Raw genomic sequence first — 19,369 nt, 5'->3', positions numbered from 1 at the left:
ATTGTAAATTTTTCAGGATGTACCAGGTGTGCCATGGTCTGCCGCTTAAACTAAAATGACTGCACTGACAGCATTTTTCCTCTGCGAGCACTGGCTTCTGAATAATAAACTCAGAAGGTGGATGTCTGCTATGAGAACGATTCCCAAAACAACTTCATGCAACATGTTTTGCTGCGACTGAGGAAAAGGTTATAGTGTTTCAAATAGGCCAACATGGATATTATTTCTTAAAAAAGAAGTACTTGTACAGTTCATAGGTCTTCTGCATGGATGAGTGAGCACAGTCACATGTGATTCAGATGCCCTGCTGGGATTTAGCTTCCCGGATGCCAATATCATAGCCATCTGAAGATAAGTCTGCCCAGCGGTGCAGACGAATGACCTGTGCTCATCTGTATTTGACCAGTCAATACACAACCTAGACAAAAAAGTATGCGGAGGCGTGTTACATAATGATTTCCCCGTGATGTATACCTCTATTTTTGTATTTAGTTATTTTTTTAAACTGCTGCAGGCTTGAGATTAGACGTTAAACCTTATGAGATAAACATCGCCATTTATGTTCCGTATACAACGCACAAGATATTCCAAAAACGTTATGCAAAATAGCACAAGGTGAATGCAGCAGAATACAGTACCTTAAATCCAAAAAACAGGCACTGCACAATACCTCAGAGGGATCAAAATTGAACACTTCATCTATTGCTCCAATTAAATCTGCAAGGTGTGGCGAATCTGAAAACACGTTGCAAAGTCAAATCAAAAGTCCTGCAGAGTCATGATTGTGTGGTCACTGTCAGTACATCAATTATTTTCTGCTCATGTGAAAACTGTATGACTCATCACGTTTCTGCTGTGTGATTTTTCTTTCATCGCACATCAGCATGACAGCAGAAGGAGCGTATTGGTGCAAAGAGCAGACCGATCAAGGGTTTTCCTTCATGAGTAAACTAAATACATTGAAACAACCTAAATCCGAGACTCACCACGTGCAAAAAAAAAAAGTTACCTAGCTGAGTGCACACAGACTGCACCAGCAAACCTCTTGCAAAGTGACTCCGTCTACATGATTAGCAACACCGGCAGCATGAAGCTAATCTCTAACTGCAGGAAAGCCCACCGGGTAAGGAGGTGTGAGGAATCTGTGAGTGTGCTGGAACCATAACACAAGTGGAAGAAGGAGAGGAATTAATCACTTCAAAGAAGACCAAAATATGTTCTGCACCTGCAGTGGTCATGCATTAAAATTTCAAATCACGTCCACCTCTCCTGAGCGGGGATTTACCAACGGTTTATTGAGGTATTAGGAAGATATTCAAGGGTAAAGTGATAGGTAAGAAAGGAAACAGTGCTTCCAACTTTGCCAAAAAACTAAAAACATATACTCGCCGCCTAAGCTTAACTTGGGAAAGTCTTTCGTGTCACTTTTAATGGAGATAAATGTTTCAGCAACAAAAAACAAAATCTATGACTGTGTGAAATAGTTCAGCAGTTTAGGAATAATGTTTCTATAATATCATCGAAAGATTTAGAAAATCAGGAGAATAGCCTCCGTACAAGGACGAGGCTAAAAAGTACCAGTGAATGGCCCTCAGGCAACACTGCATGGCCTCAGAGACAATTCTGGAAACACTTTTCCACAGTTGCCAAGTGAAAACTCTAACATGGAAATTAAAAACAAAAGCACCTTGTCTGGGTTCAGTGGGCTGAGGTGATGAGGAAAACTCATGTGGTCCTAAAAGCTGAAAGTCTTTTTGGTACTCATGAACAACCGAGAGCCCGAGTTATCGATGAACAGCTCAAAAACTGTGATGGGACGGAGGGTAACTCCTACGGCCTTGAAGGCACCATTTAGCCCAAACAATAAATGAATGCATGTTTTTTAGCCACGTGGTGTCATGCAACACGACAACCACAGTTTGCTCGTTTTCTGCAGTCGTGACCTGTCACCCAGTGAAAACACTTGGCACATTATGAAACAAAAAGTTGAACTGCTGAGCAGCTGAAATCCAATATCAAGCAAGAATGGGAAAACATTTCACTTTTAAAACTTCACCAATTGCTCCCCTGAGTTCCCTAAAGCTAAAAGATAATACTGTTAAAAGAAGACGTGGCGCAGCAGAGTTTCTAAAAACGCCTCAGTCACAACATTTTCTTTTTTTTCCAAATGAAGAAGACATTTTTCCATCAACGATAATATTTTTCAACTTTCCATTTCTACCCTTTTCAATATGAGGGTTTATATGATTTGCAAACGACTGTGTTCCATTTTTATTTGCATTTTCACAGAGCCCCAGCTCGAAATGGTCTCGGAGAAGACAATTTACTTACGGTATTATTCCAGCTTCAAACACGACAAAGCCCGAATCAACAAATAAAGAAATGCTCAGCAGGGGGAAGCCAGTGTAGTCAAATTTAGTGTTGGACATTAATCGTTTTACACGGCGATTTACTTCCGACCTGACAGGGGTTAGAAAGGAATTGAGGCTGAGAAACAATGTGGGACACGAAAAAAAAAATATGAATGTTGATTCCTACGCAGCAACAGCCGGGAGGCTTCAAATCATTTTTGTGCTTCTGTAGGGTCTTATTGGTGTCTAAAACAGGTCAGAATTGTCTTTTTTCTTTGTTTTCCTCAAGGGAAAGAAGTCTTTTAACTTCAATTAAAGCAACAAAAAGCAAAGAATGCATCTTACAGCACAAACACACCTAATTTAATGGGTAGTGGTGCTCTGCCTTGACTGGTTTAACCTTGGAAAGTCACTGACGTAAGAAATAAACTTTCCCAGAGTAATTCAACTATTCAAAAGCCAAAAAACTGTTGTCACGTTCCCCGAACAAATGGGAGCATCGGCTGCTGAAGGATTTTAGTTATCTATTTATTTAATTTCATTTTTTTGACACAACGTCACAAAACTGAACACAGCCCAAATCACACCACCAGTGGGGAATAAGAGAATTTATTGCAGGATTACGCACCTGGCAGTGCCACGTGAATATGATTCATGAGAAAAAAGGGAAAAAAAAATCTCTCGACTGTTTATTCTGCTCTGGTACCACCAGAAGGTTGTTAATATTCAAGTCTTTGGGCATGTGCAACACTCATGGAATGGATTTTCTCTCTGCAATTCAAACAGGCCTTTACATATAGCTGAGGGACTCCTGATCCAATGATGGGTGACAGCCAAAGATAACAAAAAAAAATAAAATCCCCCTATAATTACTGTTCCGATATTGCAAGCCAGCGCCACTGTGGATTAGCCTTCCAACAGCTGCGCAACAGTATGTAAGGTTGTTGCTAAAAATAGATTAAAACAGCCATCTCTTATTCACACAATTTGCAGCCTGCTCACTTTCTTGCCCCTCTCCCCGCCCCTCCCCTCCTCCTCCTCCTTCCACCTCCCCCTTCCCTTCCCTCTCTCACATCCGAAATCGCAGACATGCAGCACGAGCTTCAAAGAGCATAGATAACTTGGGGTAGCGCAAGACAGACTGTAATTCATCACAACACATGCAATGATAATGTCATCTTCACAACCAGAGAGTGGCATTTAGGTTTAATGTACCCGGCGCTCTCACCTATCCTGTGACTGATAAGTAGGCACTGGGGGAAAGCGGCACAGTTTGACTTGAAGTTATTATTCGGCCGGGCGTATGTATAATAAATATACAACACAGGCTGAATAACAAATGTGGATATGTTTCAGTAAGTAATAGAATGGAAACAAATTGCACAAAGAAACCCTGAAATGCCTCTAAACGTTTAACCAGTCATGTCTTTTTCCCTTGATTTTCCACTGCGTTAACACTGCCTGCTGTGTTATTCACAATGCCTGGATGAGCACCTAAGTGAGTAATCATTTCAGTCTTTCAAATCAGAAAAACCTATCCAATCCTCCTAATTACCACTTAGGACTCCAAGAAGCAGCTATTATAAAATACAAAGGAGTAGTTCTATTAAAAAAAGTTTACATTGTACAGTGTGCCATTACAGAGCATTTCCAATGATGGGAAAGATGACTGTTGTTCCTACTGCTAAACAGCATCCTAAAAACAAGACATGATTTACTGATGAAGGAGAAGACAAAACTCAAAAGGGTACAGCTCAACTAAACACACACACGCAAAAACAAAAAGCCAGCGCTCCTGTTTTAAAAATAATATTTCTGCACCACAGAGGATGTATATGCAACCAGTTCAATCTGCAGCAAACCTGCGAGAACCCAAAACTCTCTGCTCAGGTCTGTAAAGGCCAAAGGCTTCCATTTTCTGTTCTGGAGATTACGTGACACTTTGCAACAGTTCAACCGAGGCAGGTTTTGTCACGCTGTGAGGTTTGATCGCAAAACCCAAATGTACGTATGCAGGCAGAAAAATATCAACTGAATATAGGAATAATTGTTTAAACAACTACAATCTGGAATCATTTACTCAGAAACCTCATATTGTAAATGCATTTTGTCAAAAAGGTAAAATGTCATAAAGGTTTACAGTGACGCTACTCTGGCTTGACAAAAAAAAATAGGGAGTTATTGCTCAGTTATTCCATTTGCTACTATTTTACAGCTGCTCGTGCTGTTGTGTACAATTAATGAGCTGAAATTTCAGTCTGCGGCTGATCTCGTTCTTTTTTCTTTTTGGACCTGTGGCATGTTCAACCAGACGGAGATCAAAGGATTGCACCCGTGAAAAAGTGAGCTTCAATCCCACATACCCACCTCTCACACGCACGAGTCGGAGCACACGCATCTTCACACATGACATCACTCATGTGTGTGAAAGGAGCATCACAGTCTATCAACAGTAACACACTGCCAACTGCTTTACACTCCAAAGGACTCCATATACTGTATAATATATATATATTAAGAAAAAAAAAAATATATGTATATATATATAATTACAAAACTGCGTGGAGGCAAAAATATTAATACCCTCGATAACATGATTAAATATGTTGAAGGAACTGAAGGATTAATTGCACTCGAAGCGTCGAAACAAAGTTACATTAAAAAACGATTTCCTAATTGCAAAAGTAGGACGCACATTTTGAAACGTTGCCTCCCTAAACGCCTTAATTTTGCATAACCGTGTTGCTGTATTTTTATTTATTTATTTTTCAGAATTGGCTACTTTCAAAAAGCTTACCGAATATAAATGAACAGTGCGTCCATGCATTATTAAAACACTGCAACAGTCAATCAGAATCAAACAGGATGCACGAGATAATTTGTTGTTGATGTTTGCACTCACTGGCTTGCATGAGCTGACCCTGACGCCCAAACACCTGGGAGAAAGGGCTTCGGCTGCAGGTGAGCATCTCCTCCATGGCTGGGCTCCTCTGGTGAAGTGGCGAGGTCCTTCGGCTCAAGAAGAGAAAAGTGAAGTGAGAGTCTGCCTCGGAGCGCGGAAGGTTAGTGATCACACTGGACCAATCCTCTCCTCCCCAGTCTCTCAATTGACTGCTAATTTGCCTTTGAAGACACTTCACAACCTCTCCTACGCCTTTTCCTGGGATGTCATTTGCTTTCTACAGCTGCCTCCCCGCTGACTGCAGATCAGTTCCGCGTCTTGTTGCCTCAGATGCCGTCAGAGTTGCTGCTGCTCTTCAGCTGATGGGAGATCTGCGTTGGGTTGCTCTCAGCCTGCTCATTAGTGCTCTAGTGTGGCGCTGCTTCAGACAGAGAGCATAGCAAACACAGCATGAACAAAGCAAGAGAGAGAGAGAGAGTCAGAGAGAGCAATGAGAAGGAGAAGCCTGCTGCAGAGAGAAGGCAGACTCTCTCCCCTGACGAAAGCAAGAACAGAGATGACTATGTGTGCATGCGTGTGCATGTGTGTGTAACTGGTTTTTACATTATTCTGTAGCTGCTGCTACTTGAGACTTTCCATGGCTTTGATTCCCTCTGTCTACATAACTGCTTCTCTTTAATCTAACTGTTGAGAAGTGTTAAGTTGAGAAGCACTGAATGTAAAATACATAACAAAGAAGAATGATATGGCACATGTTCATAATCTGCACTTATATATGCACTATAAAGCAATGGCAGCATACCCAGTGTTTTGATTTCGTGCGCACCTCCCCACACTCTTCTCATATATTTGACTCCAAACTGAATTTGGTTCAGCTACCATTCTTTCTTCCCCTCCCTTTCTCCCCCCTTACATTCATACTTGAGGATTATCTTCCAAATATAGACAGAGAAGACTGCATCTCTCTCTGTGTCTCACTCACACACAAACAGTCAGGTGTATGCAGGTTTTATGCAGCACTTTGCTTGTGCAAGCAAAACGGCTTTCACGAGTCCCTCGCAAGGCAAAAAAACAGGGATCCTGAAGATAAAGCTCGACCGCGAGCACTAAATAAAATCGGTTTCAAACTAAAGGGGCCAGTGGATCATTAAAAATGGATCCGCATCCTTTATTAATGTCCTCGTTACCGTGCCTGTTCTGCTCCCGCATCAAGAGCACGCAGAGAGAGGAAAGAAGTCACTTTTACAGAAGTACTTTATCCTTGTATCCTGTTGGTTTTTATTACACCCACAAAGTGCTGCTTGCTTGGAGCGACTTAGCTTCAACTCATAAAGCCAGTGTCACATCCCTCTTAGCTTTGAACTAACAGTTGTGAGAGGCGGCAAATGAGTGGCATTAGGATCTGCAGGGCTACATGAATTTTACTTCCCGAGATCAAGATTCCAGCCAAGGACAAGTCCGACATAAGTGACTCTGGCTGCACCAAAGACGTTGAATTTGACTCAAATAAACATCACAATAGCCAGAACAAGCATGGCCGGAGGTACTGTGATGTATTTTTTTCTCTCATCTCTCTTCACAAAACTGCTGTGATCCTGACAGGTCCTGTCAGCATTTCATGTTTGTGCACATCCAAACCTAATCCGTACTTCCAGATGACACACTGCATCATTCAAAGTCTACCAAGTCATTTAGGTTTTTGACAAATAAGACGCAGGTCAGGTCTCCAACCCACCCAGAAGTGGGGGGGAAAATTGCAATCCATCTCTCAGTGGTTGGAATTTAATATTGTGCATCACACCGAGAATAAGGGTGATGAAATTAACAAGAAGAAGATCAAAAGTTTCTCCTTCTTAGACTTCTGCGTGGCTGTTTTTGTTTTCAATCATCTCTGATCATGTTTCCTCACTTCTCACCAGAGCTTCCTGTGAGAATTCGACATTGCCCTGGGCTAAGATCTTCAGCTGTGTTGAGCATACAAATGCAGCATCACAGTTTGAAGTTACTGCTGAGCTTGTGAGCACTGGGAGTTCTCGCACCTCAGGGCTATGGTTTGTCACTATACGTACACTGGCACGGCTCCAAGCTAAAAAAAATCACCTGCCAGGCACTGCTACTTAAGGCACCTGAAACCTAATCCCTTATTCCCAAAGAGTGTAATTGGACTTGTTTGAATTCTTAATTACTTAAAGAACATCAAGTGAGCTAAATTCCTTTACACACGTGCTATAAATCCTAAGAACTACAGTATCTGACAGCTCATGGATTTCCTCAGTGCAATTACAAAGCAGCACTCTCACCCATATGTGTTCAATTTGAGTAAAATCCATTTCCTGGAGCTTTTGAATGTGTCAGAGAAAAAAAAAAACTCCAGTAAAAACCCCAAACCATTTGTGTTCATTTGACTCAGAACCGCTAAAAGCTTCTAAAGAGTAGAAATGTGAGGTTCACCAGGTGGAGAACAAAGCAGCTTTAAAAAACACACACACACAGCTTACTGCACCTACCGCTGCTGAATCGTGTGCATCTGCATTACACTGCTGGCTACAGCCATGACACAAGGGGCTGCGGAAATTACAGCGATATGTCAGCGTCACAGGCTGATGTAAGCCACCGCTACTGTTTCCTCATAATACCAAAGAGTCATGAAATAAAAAATCTTTCCCCTCTATTCATATATTATTTGCCCCTGGGCTTATCATTTGCCCACAGCAAATAAAAGATTCAGCCTAACTGCCAAATTTCCAATTAAACTCACGCCCACTGCACTGCATGTTAATGAACAATTACATTTAAGCAGAGATTACTTTTCGTCCATAAATGATTGACGGTCAGAAACTTGGACCTTGTCTCTACAGACAGGAGAGAGCTGCTGCCTTACTGTGGGTAAGATTTCATTTTTAGCCAGCACCCCTGTTAAATTTGACTGGGGTCTGTCTCATTTATATTCAAGAACCAACACTTTGAAGCACTCAGATGATGTTTTCTTTGATCACTTGTAGCTCAATGGAGAAACGCATTTATGATCAGGTCCCCCCAGTTTGAGACACACATGCACACGCACACAGATGACCAATATCTCACAATATCACACAGATCTGTCTGGGTTAAAGTACAGGCATCGAACACTATGAGAGAGGCAACTATGATCCTTGCAATTTTAGAAGAAGTCTGCTAGCAAGTAATTATGGACATAAACAATTCATGTTTCAAATTATTCCAAAAATGCATTTCAGCAAGTTTCTTATCATGTTTAAAGATGTTTTCAAAGGGTTTCTCAAACATTGATTATTTCTAGTCCCAAATTAAAAGAATAATTCAGTGAAGACCTCCATTTAAACAACTTTAAGCCTAGGACTAGGTTTAACCCATGTCTGGGAAACTGCAGCATTATCCATGTAGGCATGAGCATTTATCATAATATAGACAACAACCTCTTTAACTTACCCTAAAATCTGAGTTGACTAACTCCAAGAAAGGAAACCCTGCTTTTACTGTCCAGGAAATGGAGATCAGTCACCCAGTGCCTGTGCAACTGTGATTTTAACTCAGTCTACAGTCAGACCAAAAGCCACCTTGCCAAATTTATTTACACAGCTGTGTGGCCAAAGGCAGGGGGGCCAGCTTGGGTATGGTTGTAAACATTAACCTTTTTTAACTGCAGCTCAATGGCATCCCTTATTATCTGCTACTTATAATGCAGTTACAAAATAATAACTCTGGGCTTTCCTAATATCATTCACCACTGAAAAATATTTTTGGTCTGTTAGATATTTCAACAGCATAGGCAATTTGACAAAAGCAATTGCTTGTGCTTACCAATGACTGTAGAAAACATGGACGACGCGACAGCTCCCCAAAAATTAAGCCAAAGCGTCTCTATCGCCCCCTGGTGTCTGGCTGCAGTATAGGTCATAAACCCCACATGATCCATGTTAGCGGGTGGGGCCTGGGGTCAGACTTAAATAAAAATAAAAAAAATTCTCCGATAAATTCCCAGATAATTTTTTCCAAAGATTCTTTCTTTCATTATCAAGTGTTCTCATCACGCTGATTTATGTTCAAGGGGTCTCCTCTCCCATAAGTTTGATTCTAATTACCACCTTAATGCTTTTATATTGGGGTGCAACGTCATCATAGCAGCTTTGACTGGCAGCTGCAGTCGCAATTAAACTTGCGCATCTTTGTTCGGGAATGGCAGAGACAGCGGGGACGTCGAGAGGAGTTCCAGCGTTTACGTTACAAAACCACGACCGACTCTTTTAACCTGACAGCCTGAGTTGGTCTTCAGTAAACTGGACTACCCGACAGTCACTAACTACGGTTGCTGTACTTTTATTACAAGTATCATACTGTAAGAGCAACAGGCTGGGCTCTAAAGCTCCTGTGCAGAGATGATTATTAAATACGTGCAAACAGCAGCATGTTTTCAGTCTCTTACCACATCTGTAAGGACAGTAACACCATTTTTTTTTTAAAAAAAGAAAAAAAGAAAAAAAGCTTGCACTTCAATAACTCCTTACTAATCAGCATCTTTGGATTAAAATAGCAAAGCCCAATATTTATGTACTGAAACCAACTACAGCCGTGCAGCAGATTAAGTTACACTTTATGTTAAATAGTCCCACTGGTGAATTTTTTTTAGCACAGACTCTGTGTGTATATATATATATAATTATTTTATTTTATTTTTTTTTAACTTTTTTTATTGTTTGTTTCTAATTCAGGTTTTAAAAAAACCTAGTGTGAATTAATGTTAATGAGGTATGTTCACAAAGTTACATTTGCAGTACTCTGTACAGCTTACATTCTTTAAGAGAAATAATTTGAAGAATTAATTTGTTTTTCAGTACTCAGGCAGCAGCTTAAACACTGCGGATAATACCTCTCTATGTTGGTGACCACGATGCAGACTGAACCAGGACTGGAAACCTGCTCCATCTTCTCATCTCTGGAGATTTCCAATTACAAAGCACCAACAACTCAAAGGTAAACATTATATTGGAAAATCTGTTTATATATGTTGTTTATATAGTATGTATAGCATATAAGGCTTTGTCCTTTTTAAAATAAACAGCTCATACATCAGCTGTCAGCAGAACTGTAGAACTGAAAAAATGTAAGAGTAGAACTTCAGCTCTCAAGTGTGTGAGGATAGGGAAGGATCAGCTTTATTTCACATTTGAGAGATAAATTTATATTTCAGTTTGTGATGATTCTGTTCTCTTTGTGATTACAGGAGCTGCCCTCAGATTCAGACCTCAGCACCACCCAGTGACAGCAGACAGATCATCCAACATGTTCACGTGTTAACTCAGTGGTTCCCAAACTTTTTTTTGCTGGGCCCCCCTTTGTTTTACAAGAAAAATGTTCGCGCCCCCTCCGAGCGCGCGCGCGCGCGCGCACACGCACGCACAAACACATCCTCCAACCACACACACCCATATTCTGCTCCATTGCGGTTTATTTCACATCTCAAACATTTAGTAAGCAATTAAGCAAATACAAGTAATCTGCAATAAATTACAGGTAGTAAGAAAATAAACTACTAACTCTTTTACGCTACGTCCACACCTACACGGGTATTTTTGAAAACGCAGCTGTTTCGTCCACACGTAAACGGCGTTTTGAATCACCGAAAACGGAGATTTTTTAAAACTCCTTTTTTTGCGTTTACGTATGGATGAGGAATACAGAGTTCGTCACGGAACGTCAAAGGTATGTGCCTTTTTTCACGTCACGCTGTGCGCCACGTTATTGTTTACATGAGATGAATTGCAGAATGGCGCAGTTACTGTCCCTCTATTTAGAAAGGCAGAGGCGTCAAGGTGTGATTATTTTACGTGTAGTTGTTGTTTTCCTGTGTAATAATATTCAACATTGCTATCAATACATTTTTCAAAAAATGCCTCTGTGTGCAAAAAGGGTTTAAAAACATAAACAGCTGTGGGATACTGTTTGTCCGTGATTTAGACAGGGGGAACAAATTGTGGCAGGATGAGCCTGATGTTATTTGTATCCCACTGTAACTTTACTGTATAAAGAGCTAACATCTCCAAAATGTCAGGAGTAGTTAGTCATTACAACAAGTGTTTGTGAACTAAAAATCATGGGATGTGGGATACTGTTTGTCCGTGATTTAAACAGCCCAGCGCGTGCTCCTGACGCAGGAAAAACCAATTATGCAGGGGAGACCTACCTTGGCACTTGTGCAGGTGAAACCAAAGGGAAGATATGCTTCACCATATTTTCTAGTCTTTGGCTTAGAATGAAGTTGGTTTGGAAACATATTCAGCTATGCTTCATCTCCTGCTTTGCGTTTCTGTGGGCGCCCCGTGCTAGCAGTGTCCAAGCGTTTTGGGGTTTTTTGTTTTTTTCCCCCCTTTCATACCGCGCCCCCCCCTCCAATGGGCCCCACACTTTGGGAAGGTCTGTGTTAACTGATGAAAACGGTATAAAGGTTAAAGTACCACATGTGCTGTCAGTGAAAACTGCAGCTGTTTTATTGATAAAGTTAAAGACAAAAAGTCAAAGGGGATTAATGTGTAACTGTGTCACTGTATATCAGCATTAACACTAGCTCAGTTTGGTGTTTCAGAAAACTGCTGATCTCAGACCTGCACAGCTTCAATTAAATAAAACCTGATGAAGGTCAAAGGTTGTCACTTGTATGTTAAACTAAAAACTGGTGATCTGGAATTCTTTCACCGTTTTTTGCCAATAGTGTGTTATTTCCCATGAAGTAATTCAGAGTCATTCATACCAGAGCAACCAGAGAGGACAATATATTTTTAAATATACAACTTTACAGGACTGAATATAATATCTTTATGTAAAAGTCCAGAGCATCTAACGATTATCTGAGTACTAATAACATTACACAAACCAAAGGTCTCAATCACAGTGTTCATGAAATGCTGGGATTATCCATGGGGTGTGCCTACAGTGGAGTTCTGAAGTTTTCCTTGTGAGAGAGCTGGTGGTGAAGATCACAAGGTCCTCCTTGATTCCTGCAATGAGCTTCAGTCTTCCTGATGTTTGTAAAATGATTCCTCTCTCAGTGGGTCAACAGAACATCTGGCACTGGACAGCTGTGATGAAAGAAAGGGGAGAAGTTTCTCCAAACCTCTGGACCCTGGAAACCCAGCTTGGTCCTGATGGTCTCCCACACTAGTTTCCCCCTGGGTGGATGTAGCTGTTGATAATAATGTGGACTCTATTATTAAATGAAAAGAACAAATTACACTACACTACTGAAACCTTCTGCTGCTGTTTTTAAAGTTTCCATAATATCAGGCTGTAGAGTGCTATGAAGATTTAAACCATTTTAAACCCATTACACTCTCAGTCTTGTGTTAAAATCTCAAAGGACAGCATTACATTTTTGATATTAACAGTAACTCTGGGCCTCTGTGGAGTGTGCAGCTGATCTCATTACTGGCTAAAAATGGATAACAAAACCTGAGGTGTGCTGAATCATTCAAAAATACAGACTATTAGAGTAACAGGTGTGTCGCATGCTAACCAGCTAGCAACAAGCCTCTAAGACACTGCGCGTATCTAGCAAACGAATTAACAGAGTGATTTTAGGTATTGTAGAACTATAAGATGATAAGCTGTGTGTCTTTTTCATAATAATGACGTGGTTGTATTTACCTTAATTGACCGAGTCAGTCGCCATCAGCAGATAAACTGTATCAGTCAGGCTACATAAAAAGTGTACAGGAGCATGACCCCAGTCGCTCCACTTCAACTCACCAAGAGCCAAGTGGCAGCTCCCACAAGCGGGCTTCATTCATTCATGGCTTCATTTTTTCACAATGGGAGGAAGGGCTGTCCTGTCGTCTGTCTTTTATACAGTCATTGCTCCACACAAGCAAATTAACAATACTGGCACTCGCTGACACTCTATAAATGTTGGGCATTTCAATGGTCTTACCTGTAAGCACTGGCGTGTCCACCAGAAACAGAAAGTAGAAAAAGTAGCATTTCCTGCGAAAATGCCGGGTGAATGCCGAGTAGCTGCAATAGTCTGCTGAAAAGAGGCAAAAAAACCCTGAAGTGTCTGCTCAAAACATGCCTAAATCTTCCTCTTCCTAAACTCAAGGTAAGCTACACCTTAAGGGTTGTAGGAACACTGCACTTCATGTATCATAAGACTACAGCCGTTCAACCGGGCCTTGTAAGGTCGGTTGGTGTTTTAAAGGACAAGCACTGTGGAATTCCCAGTACCATTGTGGTCGTGGTTTTTCACTGTCCTGCTAAGTGTTTCTGCCGCCTCCTTTTAACCGCTGAATACAACCCACCTTACAACCAGTGTTGCCAACTCCTCAGTAAGAAAAATTGTTATTGTCTGTCCTAAAAGTCTAAATGTCATGCCTAATTTGCATAGTTGGTCATGCTTGTGTAATTGTAGCGTTGCTGTTGGAGAGAGAAATAAGATAGTGGAAGAGGCATAACATGAGTAAAAAACACCCTAAATGCATTTAGAATATATTTATTTTCTTTCTTTTCTTTAAATTTCTTTTAGGAATTATTGCCAAACCCTCCAACCCTCCTCCTTTATCCGGGTTTGGGACCAGCAAAAGTGACCCGAAATAAAAGTGGAGTTACTTTTGTGTTTGTGTGTGTGTTTTTAAGTAGTTGTAAACCTTGTGATCCACAAAAAGTAACAGTAAAACAAACAAACTACTTTAACAATCTAAATGGAGAAAAAAGAGACAATAGAAAAAACAGTGGCAATGTGAAAAATGAACTAGTCTGGTCCTAATTGGGGTTTTTTGTTGTTGTGTTTTTTTCAGACATCCCTCCACACACACAGGCTCACAGAAAGAGTGGGTCATCCTCATTTTGGTCAAGATTCTCTATGGCAGGCTCAGCAACTGTAGCACTTGACTTAAATGAGTAAGCAGCTGATTTGCCAAAAAGCTGCAAAGTGTTTATAGCAAGCCTCACCAGACAGCTTCAGTCCATATCGGCTGGAGTTAAGGCTCTTCAAGGACATCCGATTTCTAAATTTGCTTTTTACCACACTCATCTGGTTGAATACTCTGTCAGCTTCAGCATTTGAGTGAGGCAAGGACACAGACACAGCAGCCATGGCAAGTTCTTGAAACAGGTTGATATCAGCTGTATCCCTGTACTTCCAAATCTCACTCCAGTAGCCCATTGTGTTTTTTGTCTCATTCCATTTCCTAAGATGGATGGTACGCCATTGGTGAACAATCTTATCTATCGCTTCAGGGAAGAAGCCAAGGAGTTTAGCAAGTTTTTCTATTTCTCCAGGGCTCTTGTTGTGCTTTAAACTTTCCTCCACATTGAAAACTGACATGTACTGCAATGCTTCGATGTTGTCCGGCAATCTCACCCTCAACCCTTTAGTGAGGGATATGGTGAAGGCTACCCACCGCTTTCTGACATTTTTTTCATCCTCAGGCGCAAGGTGCAACTCAGCTGCTTTCACCTCAAAAAGGTAACCAAGGTATGGTTTGGAACTGATGTATCCCTCTATTGGCTCTTTGAGTACATCAACATTTACCAGTGGATTCAGCACCCTGCTGCTCACAGACTTGATCAGGCTAACCAAGCTGTAAAGTAGTTTAAGAGGATCTGCCTGTTCTCCCTCAAAAGCCCTGATGATGGTCTGGACCTCTCCCAGCACTGACTTCAGAAAAGTGTTATACAAGATTTTTGAGGATCATTGTTCATGGAGTATAAAACTTCAGCCACATAGCAGCATTCACTGGACTTGGTGACTGCAAAATGCAGCCTAAGCTCATCCCACAATGCAGAGCCAACGTGTGGCACCCACCTTGATTATCTGTAAGGGTTTCTTCCCACAGTTGATGCTCTCATAAATGGCCTCGTAGGCCTCCCCTCACTGTGGAGACACTGAGAACCTTCTATTTGTCACTTTTTTCTGGCTCCCCTCACTTCTCACCATTCCTATTATGACCAGAAAAGGCAAGGTTACATGCAGTGTCTGCACACCAGAGGGGGCGGTGCTCAATGTGGACGTGGTTGAAAATGAGGGCGGCACATTCGACATCTTTTACACAGCGCCACAGCCTGGCAAGTATGTGATCTGCGTCTGCTTTGGAGGGGAGCACATCCCTAACAGTCCTTTCCAAGTCACACTGAGTGATCTGCATTTAACCTTACGTGCCTACATGCTTTGTTGACAACTAGAATTTCAAGAATAAAACTGAATTTTCAGTCTCAGTCAAAGCAATCAGGCAAACAGGCTCCATCAGACCAGCCCATGCAACAGAGCCAAATGCCCCAGTACTACACTCAACAGCCCTGGGTATCAAAAAACCTCAGTCTCCAGTCTCTCAACTTTCTCAGCTCCAGTTTTTGTTCAGCTTCTCCCTGGTGTCCCTTTGTCATCCATAGCACACATGCTCTCCTTTCATCAGACTGCATCATTGTCTGCTGTCTCTCATTGCAGGTGTTTCATCACTGAGAGGGTGCTTTTTCTCATTTCTCTCTCTCCATGTCAAAGAGGGGATGCCTGAAACACATGGACAGTTCATCAGCGCTGCATAATGTTAAAAAGCCACAATCTTCTGATGTTACAGGTCCAAAGCCTACTGTATCAGTTGAGGTTTCCTTCATAGTATGGGACCAAATTATATATTTTATGAACCATTATGTAGCCCTTCTGGACAGTGGTCCATGTCGACCTGGCTTTAGAGGGGAAAAACTTTGAAAATCATAAATTTGGCCGTCCCAGCTGCTCCACGTTTTTCAAAATGGCTTTGCAATGTTTTGTCCCCATCCTGCTCTTGTAGCTTGTCAGTACCATCATCCTGACCATGATCACCATTGTCATTCCATCTTAGCGTCTCATCGTCTGTTCATTGTTGGTGTTTTCCTCTTCTATCCCACACTGCGTTAATTTAGTCTGTGATATGTTGTCACTGTAACCAGAACTGTTGCCACTAACTCTTAACAACCTGTGATCTGACGTGTGCACTTATCTCTCAGGCAACAGACCGACCAATGGGAATGAACGGGCTGGATGTGGCAAGTCTGAGACCGTTTGACCTGGTGATACCATTCACCATTCAGAAAGGAGAGATCACAGGTAACAAGTCTTCTTTATAAACAGATAGTTTGATCATAGTGATGTGTGAGTGTCATTGTTTTTGTCCTCTGCTTTAGGTGAGGTCCGAATGGCATCAGGCAAAGTTCTACAGTTCTACATGGATTACATGAACAGTGCCTGTCAACAAGCCAGCTGTCTTTACTGTTAACACCAAAGATGCTGGAGAAGGTAGGTAACAGTCACATGGCCAAACACACATTGTGTGCTGTGGAATGAAATTATATTCGCTATGACTTACCTGCTCCCTCGGATTTTGAACACACGGGACACTGTCTGTTCATATCACATCTTTGTAGGTGGTTTGTCTCTGGCCATTGAGGGTCCATCCAAGGCTGACATCAGCTGTGTGGACAACCAGGACAGAACCTGCACGGTGTCTTACCTGCCAGTGCTGCCACGAGACTACAGCATCCTTGTTAAATACAATGACAAGCACATCCCAGGCAGCCCCTTCTCTGCTAGGATTACTGGTAACTGTCTTTCTACATCAGTGTAGACCATCCATGCAGCCTCTAAGATGGCAGCCCAAACACTACAGTAAAGTAATTCATTTCCTTCTCTAAGTGACGATACCATGAGGACGTACCATCTGAAGGTGGGTTTAGCTGCAGATATTCCACTGGACATAGGAGAGCTTGACCTCAGCCAGGGAACAGCCTCTCTTACAACACACCTGCCTGCTGAAGATACTATGTAATGCTCACGTTGGTGAGTGTCCGCCTGATAAATGAGAAGTTTGTTAAACAATGAGACTCATCAGAATCCAAATACTTTATTAATCCCTAAGTAAAAGAAAGAGGGGGAAAAGTAATAAAAGTTAAAGCATGGAGAAAGAAGCAGGAGCAACTGAAACGAGCTGCATGCACACACAAGAATAAGTGTTGTTAACTCTCATCTTTTTTGTCTGTCTGTCTTAGGAATCTCATTTGTTCCAAAGGAGATTGGCAAGTACCTTGTTAAGATCAAGAAGAACGGTCGTCATATTCCCAGCAGCCCAATTGCTGTTATGATTAAGCAGTCAGAGATTGGTGATGCAAGCCACGTGCATGTGAGGGGACCGGGGCTGAGCGAGGCCAGGACTTTTGAGCCTGCAGACTTCATCATTGGCACTCGTGATGCAGGTATATGCTCAGTGAAAGAATAAATACTAGAGATGGCAAAATACCATTTTTTATGTCCGATACCGATGTCATAAATTTGGATATTTCCTGGTCGGTACAGTGTTATCCACCCAGAAGTTGATATAGTCTGTTATGCAGGTTGTTAGACCTCCTACAGCAGCTGAGATCCTTCGGGGTGAACAGGACTCTTCTAAGGACGTTCTACGACACTGTGGTGGTGTCTGCTATCTTTTATGCTGTGGTCTGCTGGAGTGGTGGAACGGCAGAGAGGGACGGGGAAACTTAACAAACTGGTCAAGAGGGCCAGCTCTGTCCTGGACTGTCTGCTGAAGTCCATTGAGCAGATTGGGGAGGAGATGATGTTGTCTAAGCTAACATCCATCATGGACAACACTTCCCACCCCTGCATGAGAATCTACGAGCACTGAGCAGCTTGTTGTGCTGCTACTCACTTGCAGCTTGTTTGTTCACTGCCCCCCCCCCCACTTGTGTACATATCTCTGTACATTTTTATCTGTACATACGAATTTCGGTTGCTTATAGGACCACTTTGTGTCTTCCTTCTGTATTTGTATTTGTATATGTATTGGAATATAAAAATAATCAATCATGATTAAAATGTGTCCATGACTTGCAAACTGATGATGATTCATCTCATTAATCATTACACACTGCTCTCCCCTACATGAGCTGTACTAATAGGTTAATCGTATCAGTATCGCCCCTGTATTTATTTGGTATTGGATCAATGCTAAAATTTGCAGTATTTTTATATTTTGACTTCTTTTTTTTTAAATGAATGACAATAAAAAAATTCCCGGCCTAATTTGTCTTCATAATATTACTGGTATAAATTTTTACATGATATAAAGCTCATATCTTGATATCATGATATAGTAACACCATCCGATTCCAGTCCCTAGCACACAAATCGGTGAGACAAGCCGAGTCACATCTGACAGTGAGAGCTCTGTGTAGCTTTCCATGAAGATTTAATAAAAAGGGAGCTAGTTAAACAACTTAAACCACAATGCTTCTCATAATATGCAAGAAAACAATTCTCGCTAAAGGTGGAAATGACAAATTAGTCTCACTACTTGAGGCAAAAACATACTGTTTAGGTCAACAACGCATTGAAGGAGGAGAAACTAGTAGCTGATAATGTGCAACAACAAAGTAGGATTCCACCGAGCATTGCCTGAACGCTCATTAACCCAAAGACCAAATGGTCGATGGAAATGACTTGTGTGGTTACATACGGGTAAAGGAAAGCTTAAAGCAGCTGGCGGTACGGTTGTTGGTGCTAGACAGGCTGATCTGACTATTTCAGAAACTGCTGATCTTCTTAGACTCTCCCACAATCATCTATAGGGTTTACAGAGAAGTCATTGGAGAATGATCAAACTTTAAACTCCACAGCCTGCCTGAGTATTGTTGCAGTTATGTCCATCCCTTTATGATCACAGCGTACTCATCTTCTGATGGCTTCTTCCGGCAGAAAAATGCACCATCTCACTAAAGTCAAATCATCTTAAACTGATTTCTTGAACATGGGTTAAACAACATGAGCACTCAATCTTCCCTTTTCCTTTTTAATAGAAACTTAAATAATTGTTGTTTACTCTCACTACAAATTCTACACAGTCGTCGAGCATGTTTAAATGTGATATTTTACAGCTTTTCAAAAATCCTAATGGGAGCATTTCCAACTTTGAAATCCTTTCGATGAAATTGGTAGACATTTGCAGCTTGAAATGTCAGCTGTAATTCAGCTACAATACACCAAGAATCAGTTTGTGGCTCTCATGCAACATTAACCAGTATTTGTGAATTCACATAAAAACACATTTAGAATGAAGTGATAAGTTAAAAGTGACAGAAATGC

At 41.4% G+C, this 19,369-nt stretch overlaps 1 protein-coding gene and 1 pseudogene across 4 annotated transcripts in view; one reads left to right on the top strand and one right to left on the bottom strand.

Moving 5' to 3' along the window:
• The window catches only part of LOC116309699 (kazrin), a 176,980-nt gene extending 168,175 nt beyond the window's left edge, over positions 1–8,805 (bottom strand). For 3 of the 4 annotated variants that reach the window (XM_039604457.1, XM_031726367.2, XM_039604459.1), the window contains exons 1-2: positions 8,701–8,793; positions 5,254–5,674 (exon numbers count right to left, since the gene is read on the bottom strand). In XM_039604457.1, the coding sequence (XP_039460391.1) occupies positions 5,254–5,329 (76 nt within the window). In that variant the 5' untranslated portion in view covers positions 5,330–5,674; positions 8,701–8,793. Of the gene's footprint in view, positions 1–5,253; positions 5,675–8,700 lie in introns of all 4 variants that reach the window. The other variant, XM_039604458.1, reaches the window with a different exon arrangement.
• A 6,398-nt stretch (positions 8,806–15,203) lies between these two features.
• Positions 15,204–17,912, top strand: LOC120435222 (annotated as a pseudogene).
• The last annotated feature ends 1,457 nt before the right edge of the window (positions 17,913–19,369 follow it).

Source organism: Oreochromis aureus, linkage group 20 (genome assembly GCF_013358895.1).
Source record: "Oreochromis aureus strain Israel breed Guangdong linkage group 20, ZZ_aureus, whole genome shotgun sequence".
NCBI classification, from domain to species: Eukaryota; Metazoa; Chordata; class Actinopteri; order Cichliformes; family Cichlidae; genus Oreochromis; species Oreochromis aureus.
The sequence above is the reverse complement of the archived record's forward strand: the minus strand, read 5'-3'. Positions and strand labels throughout refer to the sequence as shown.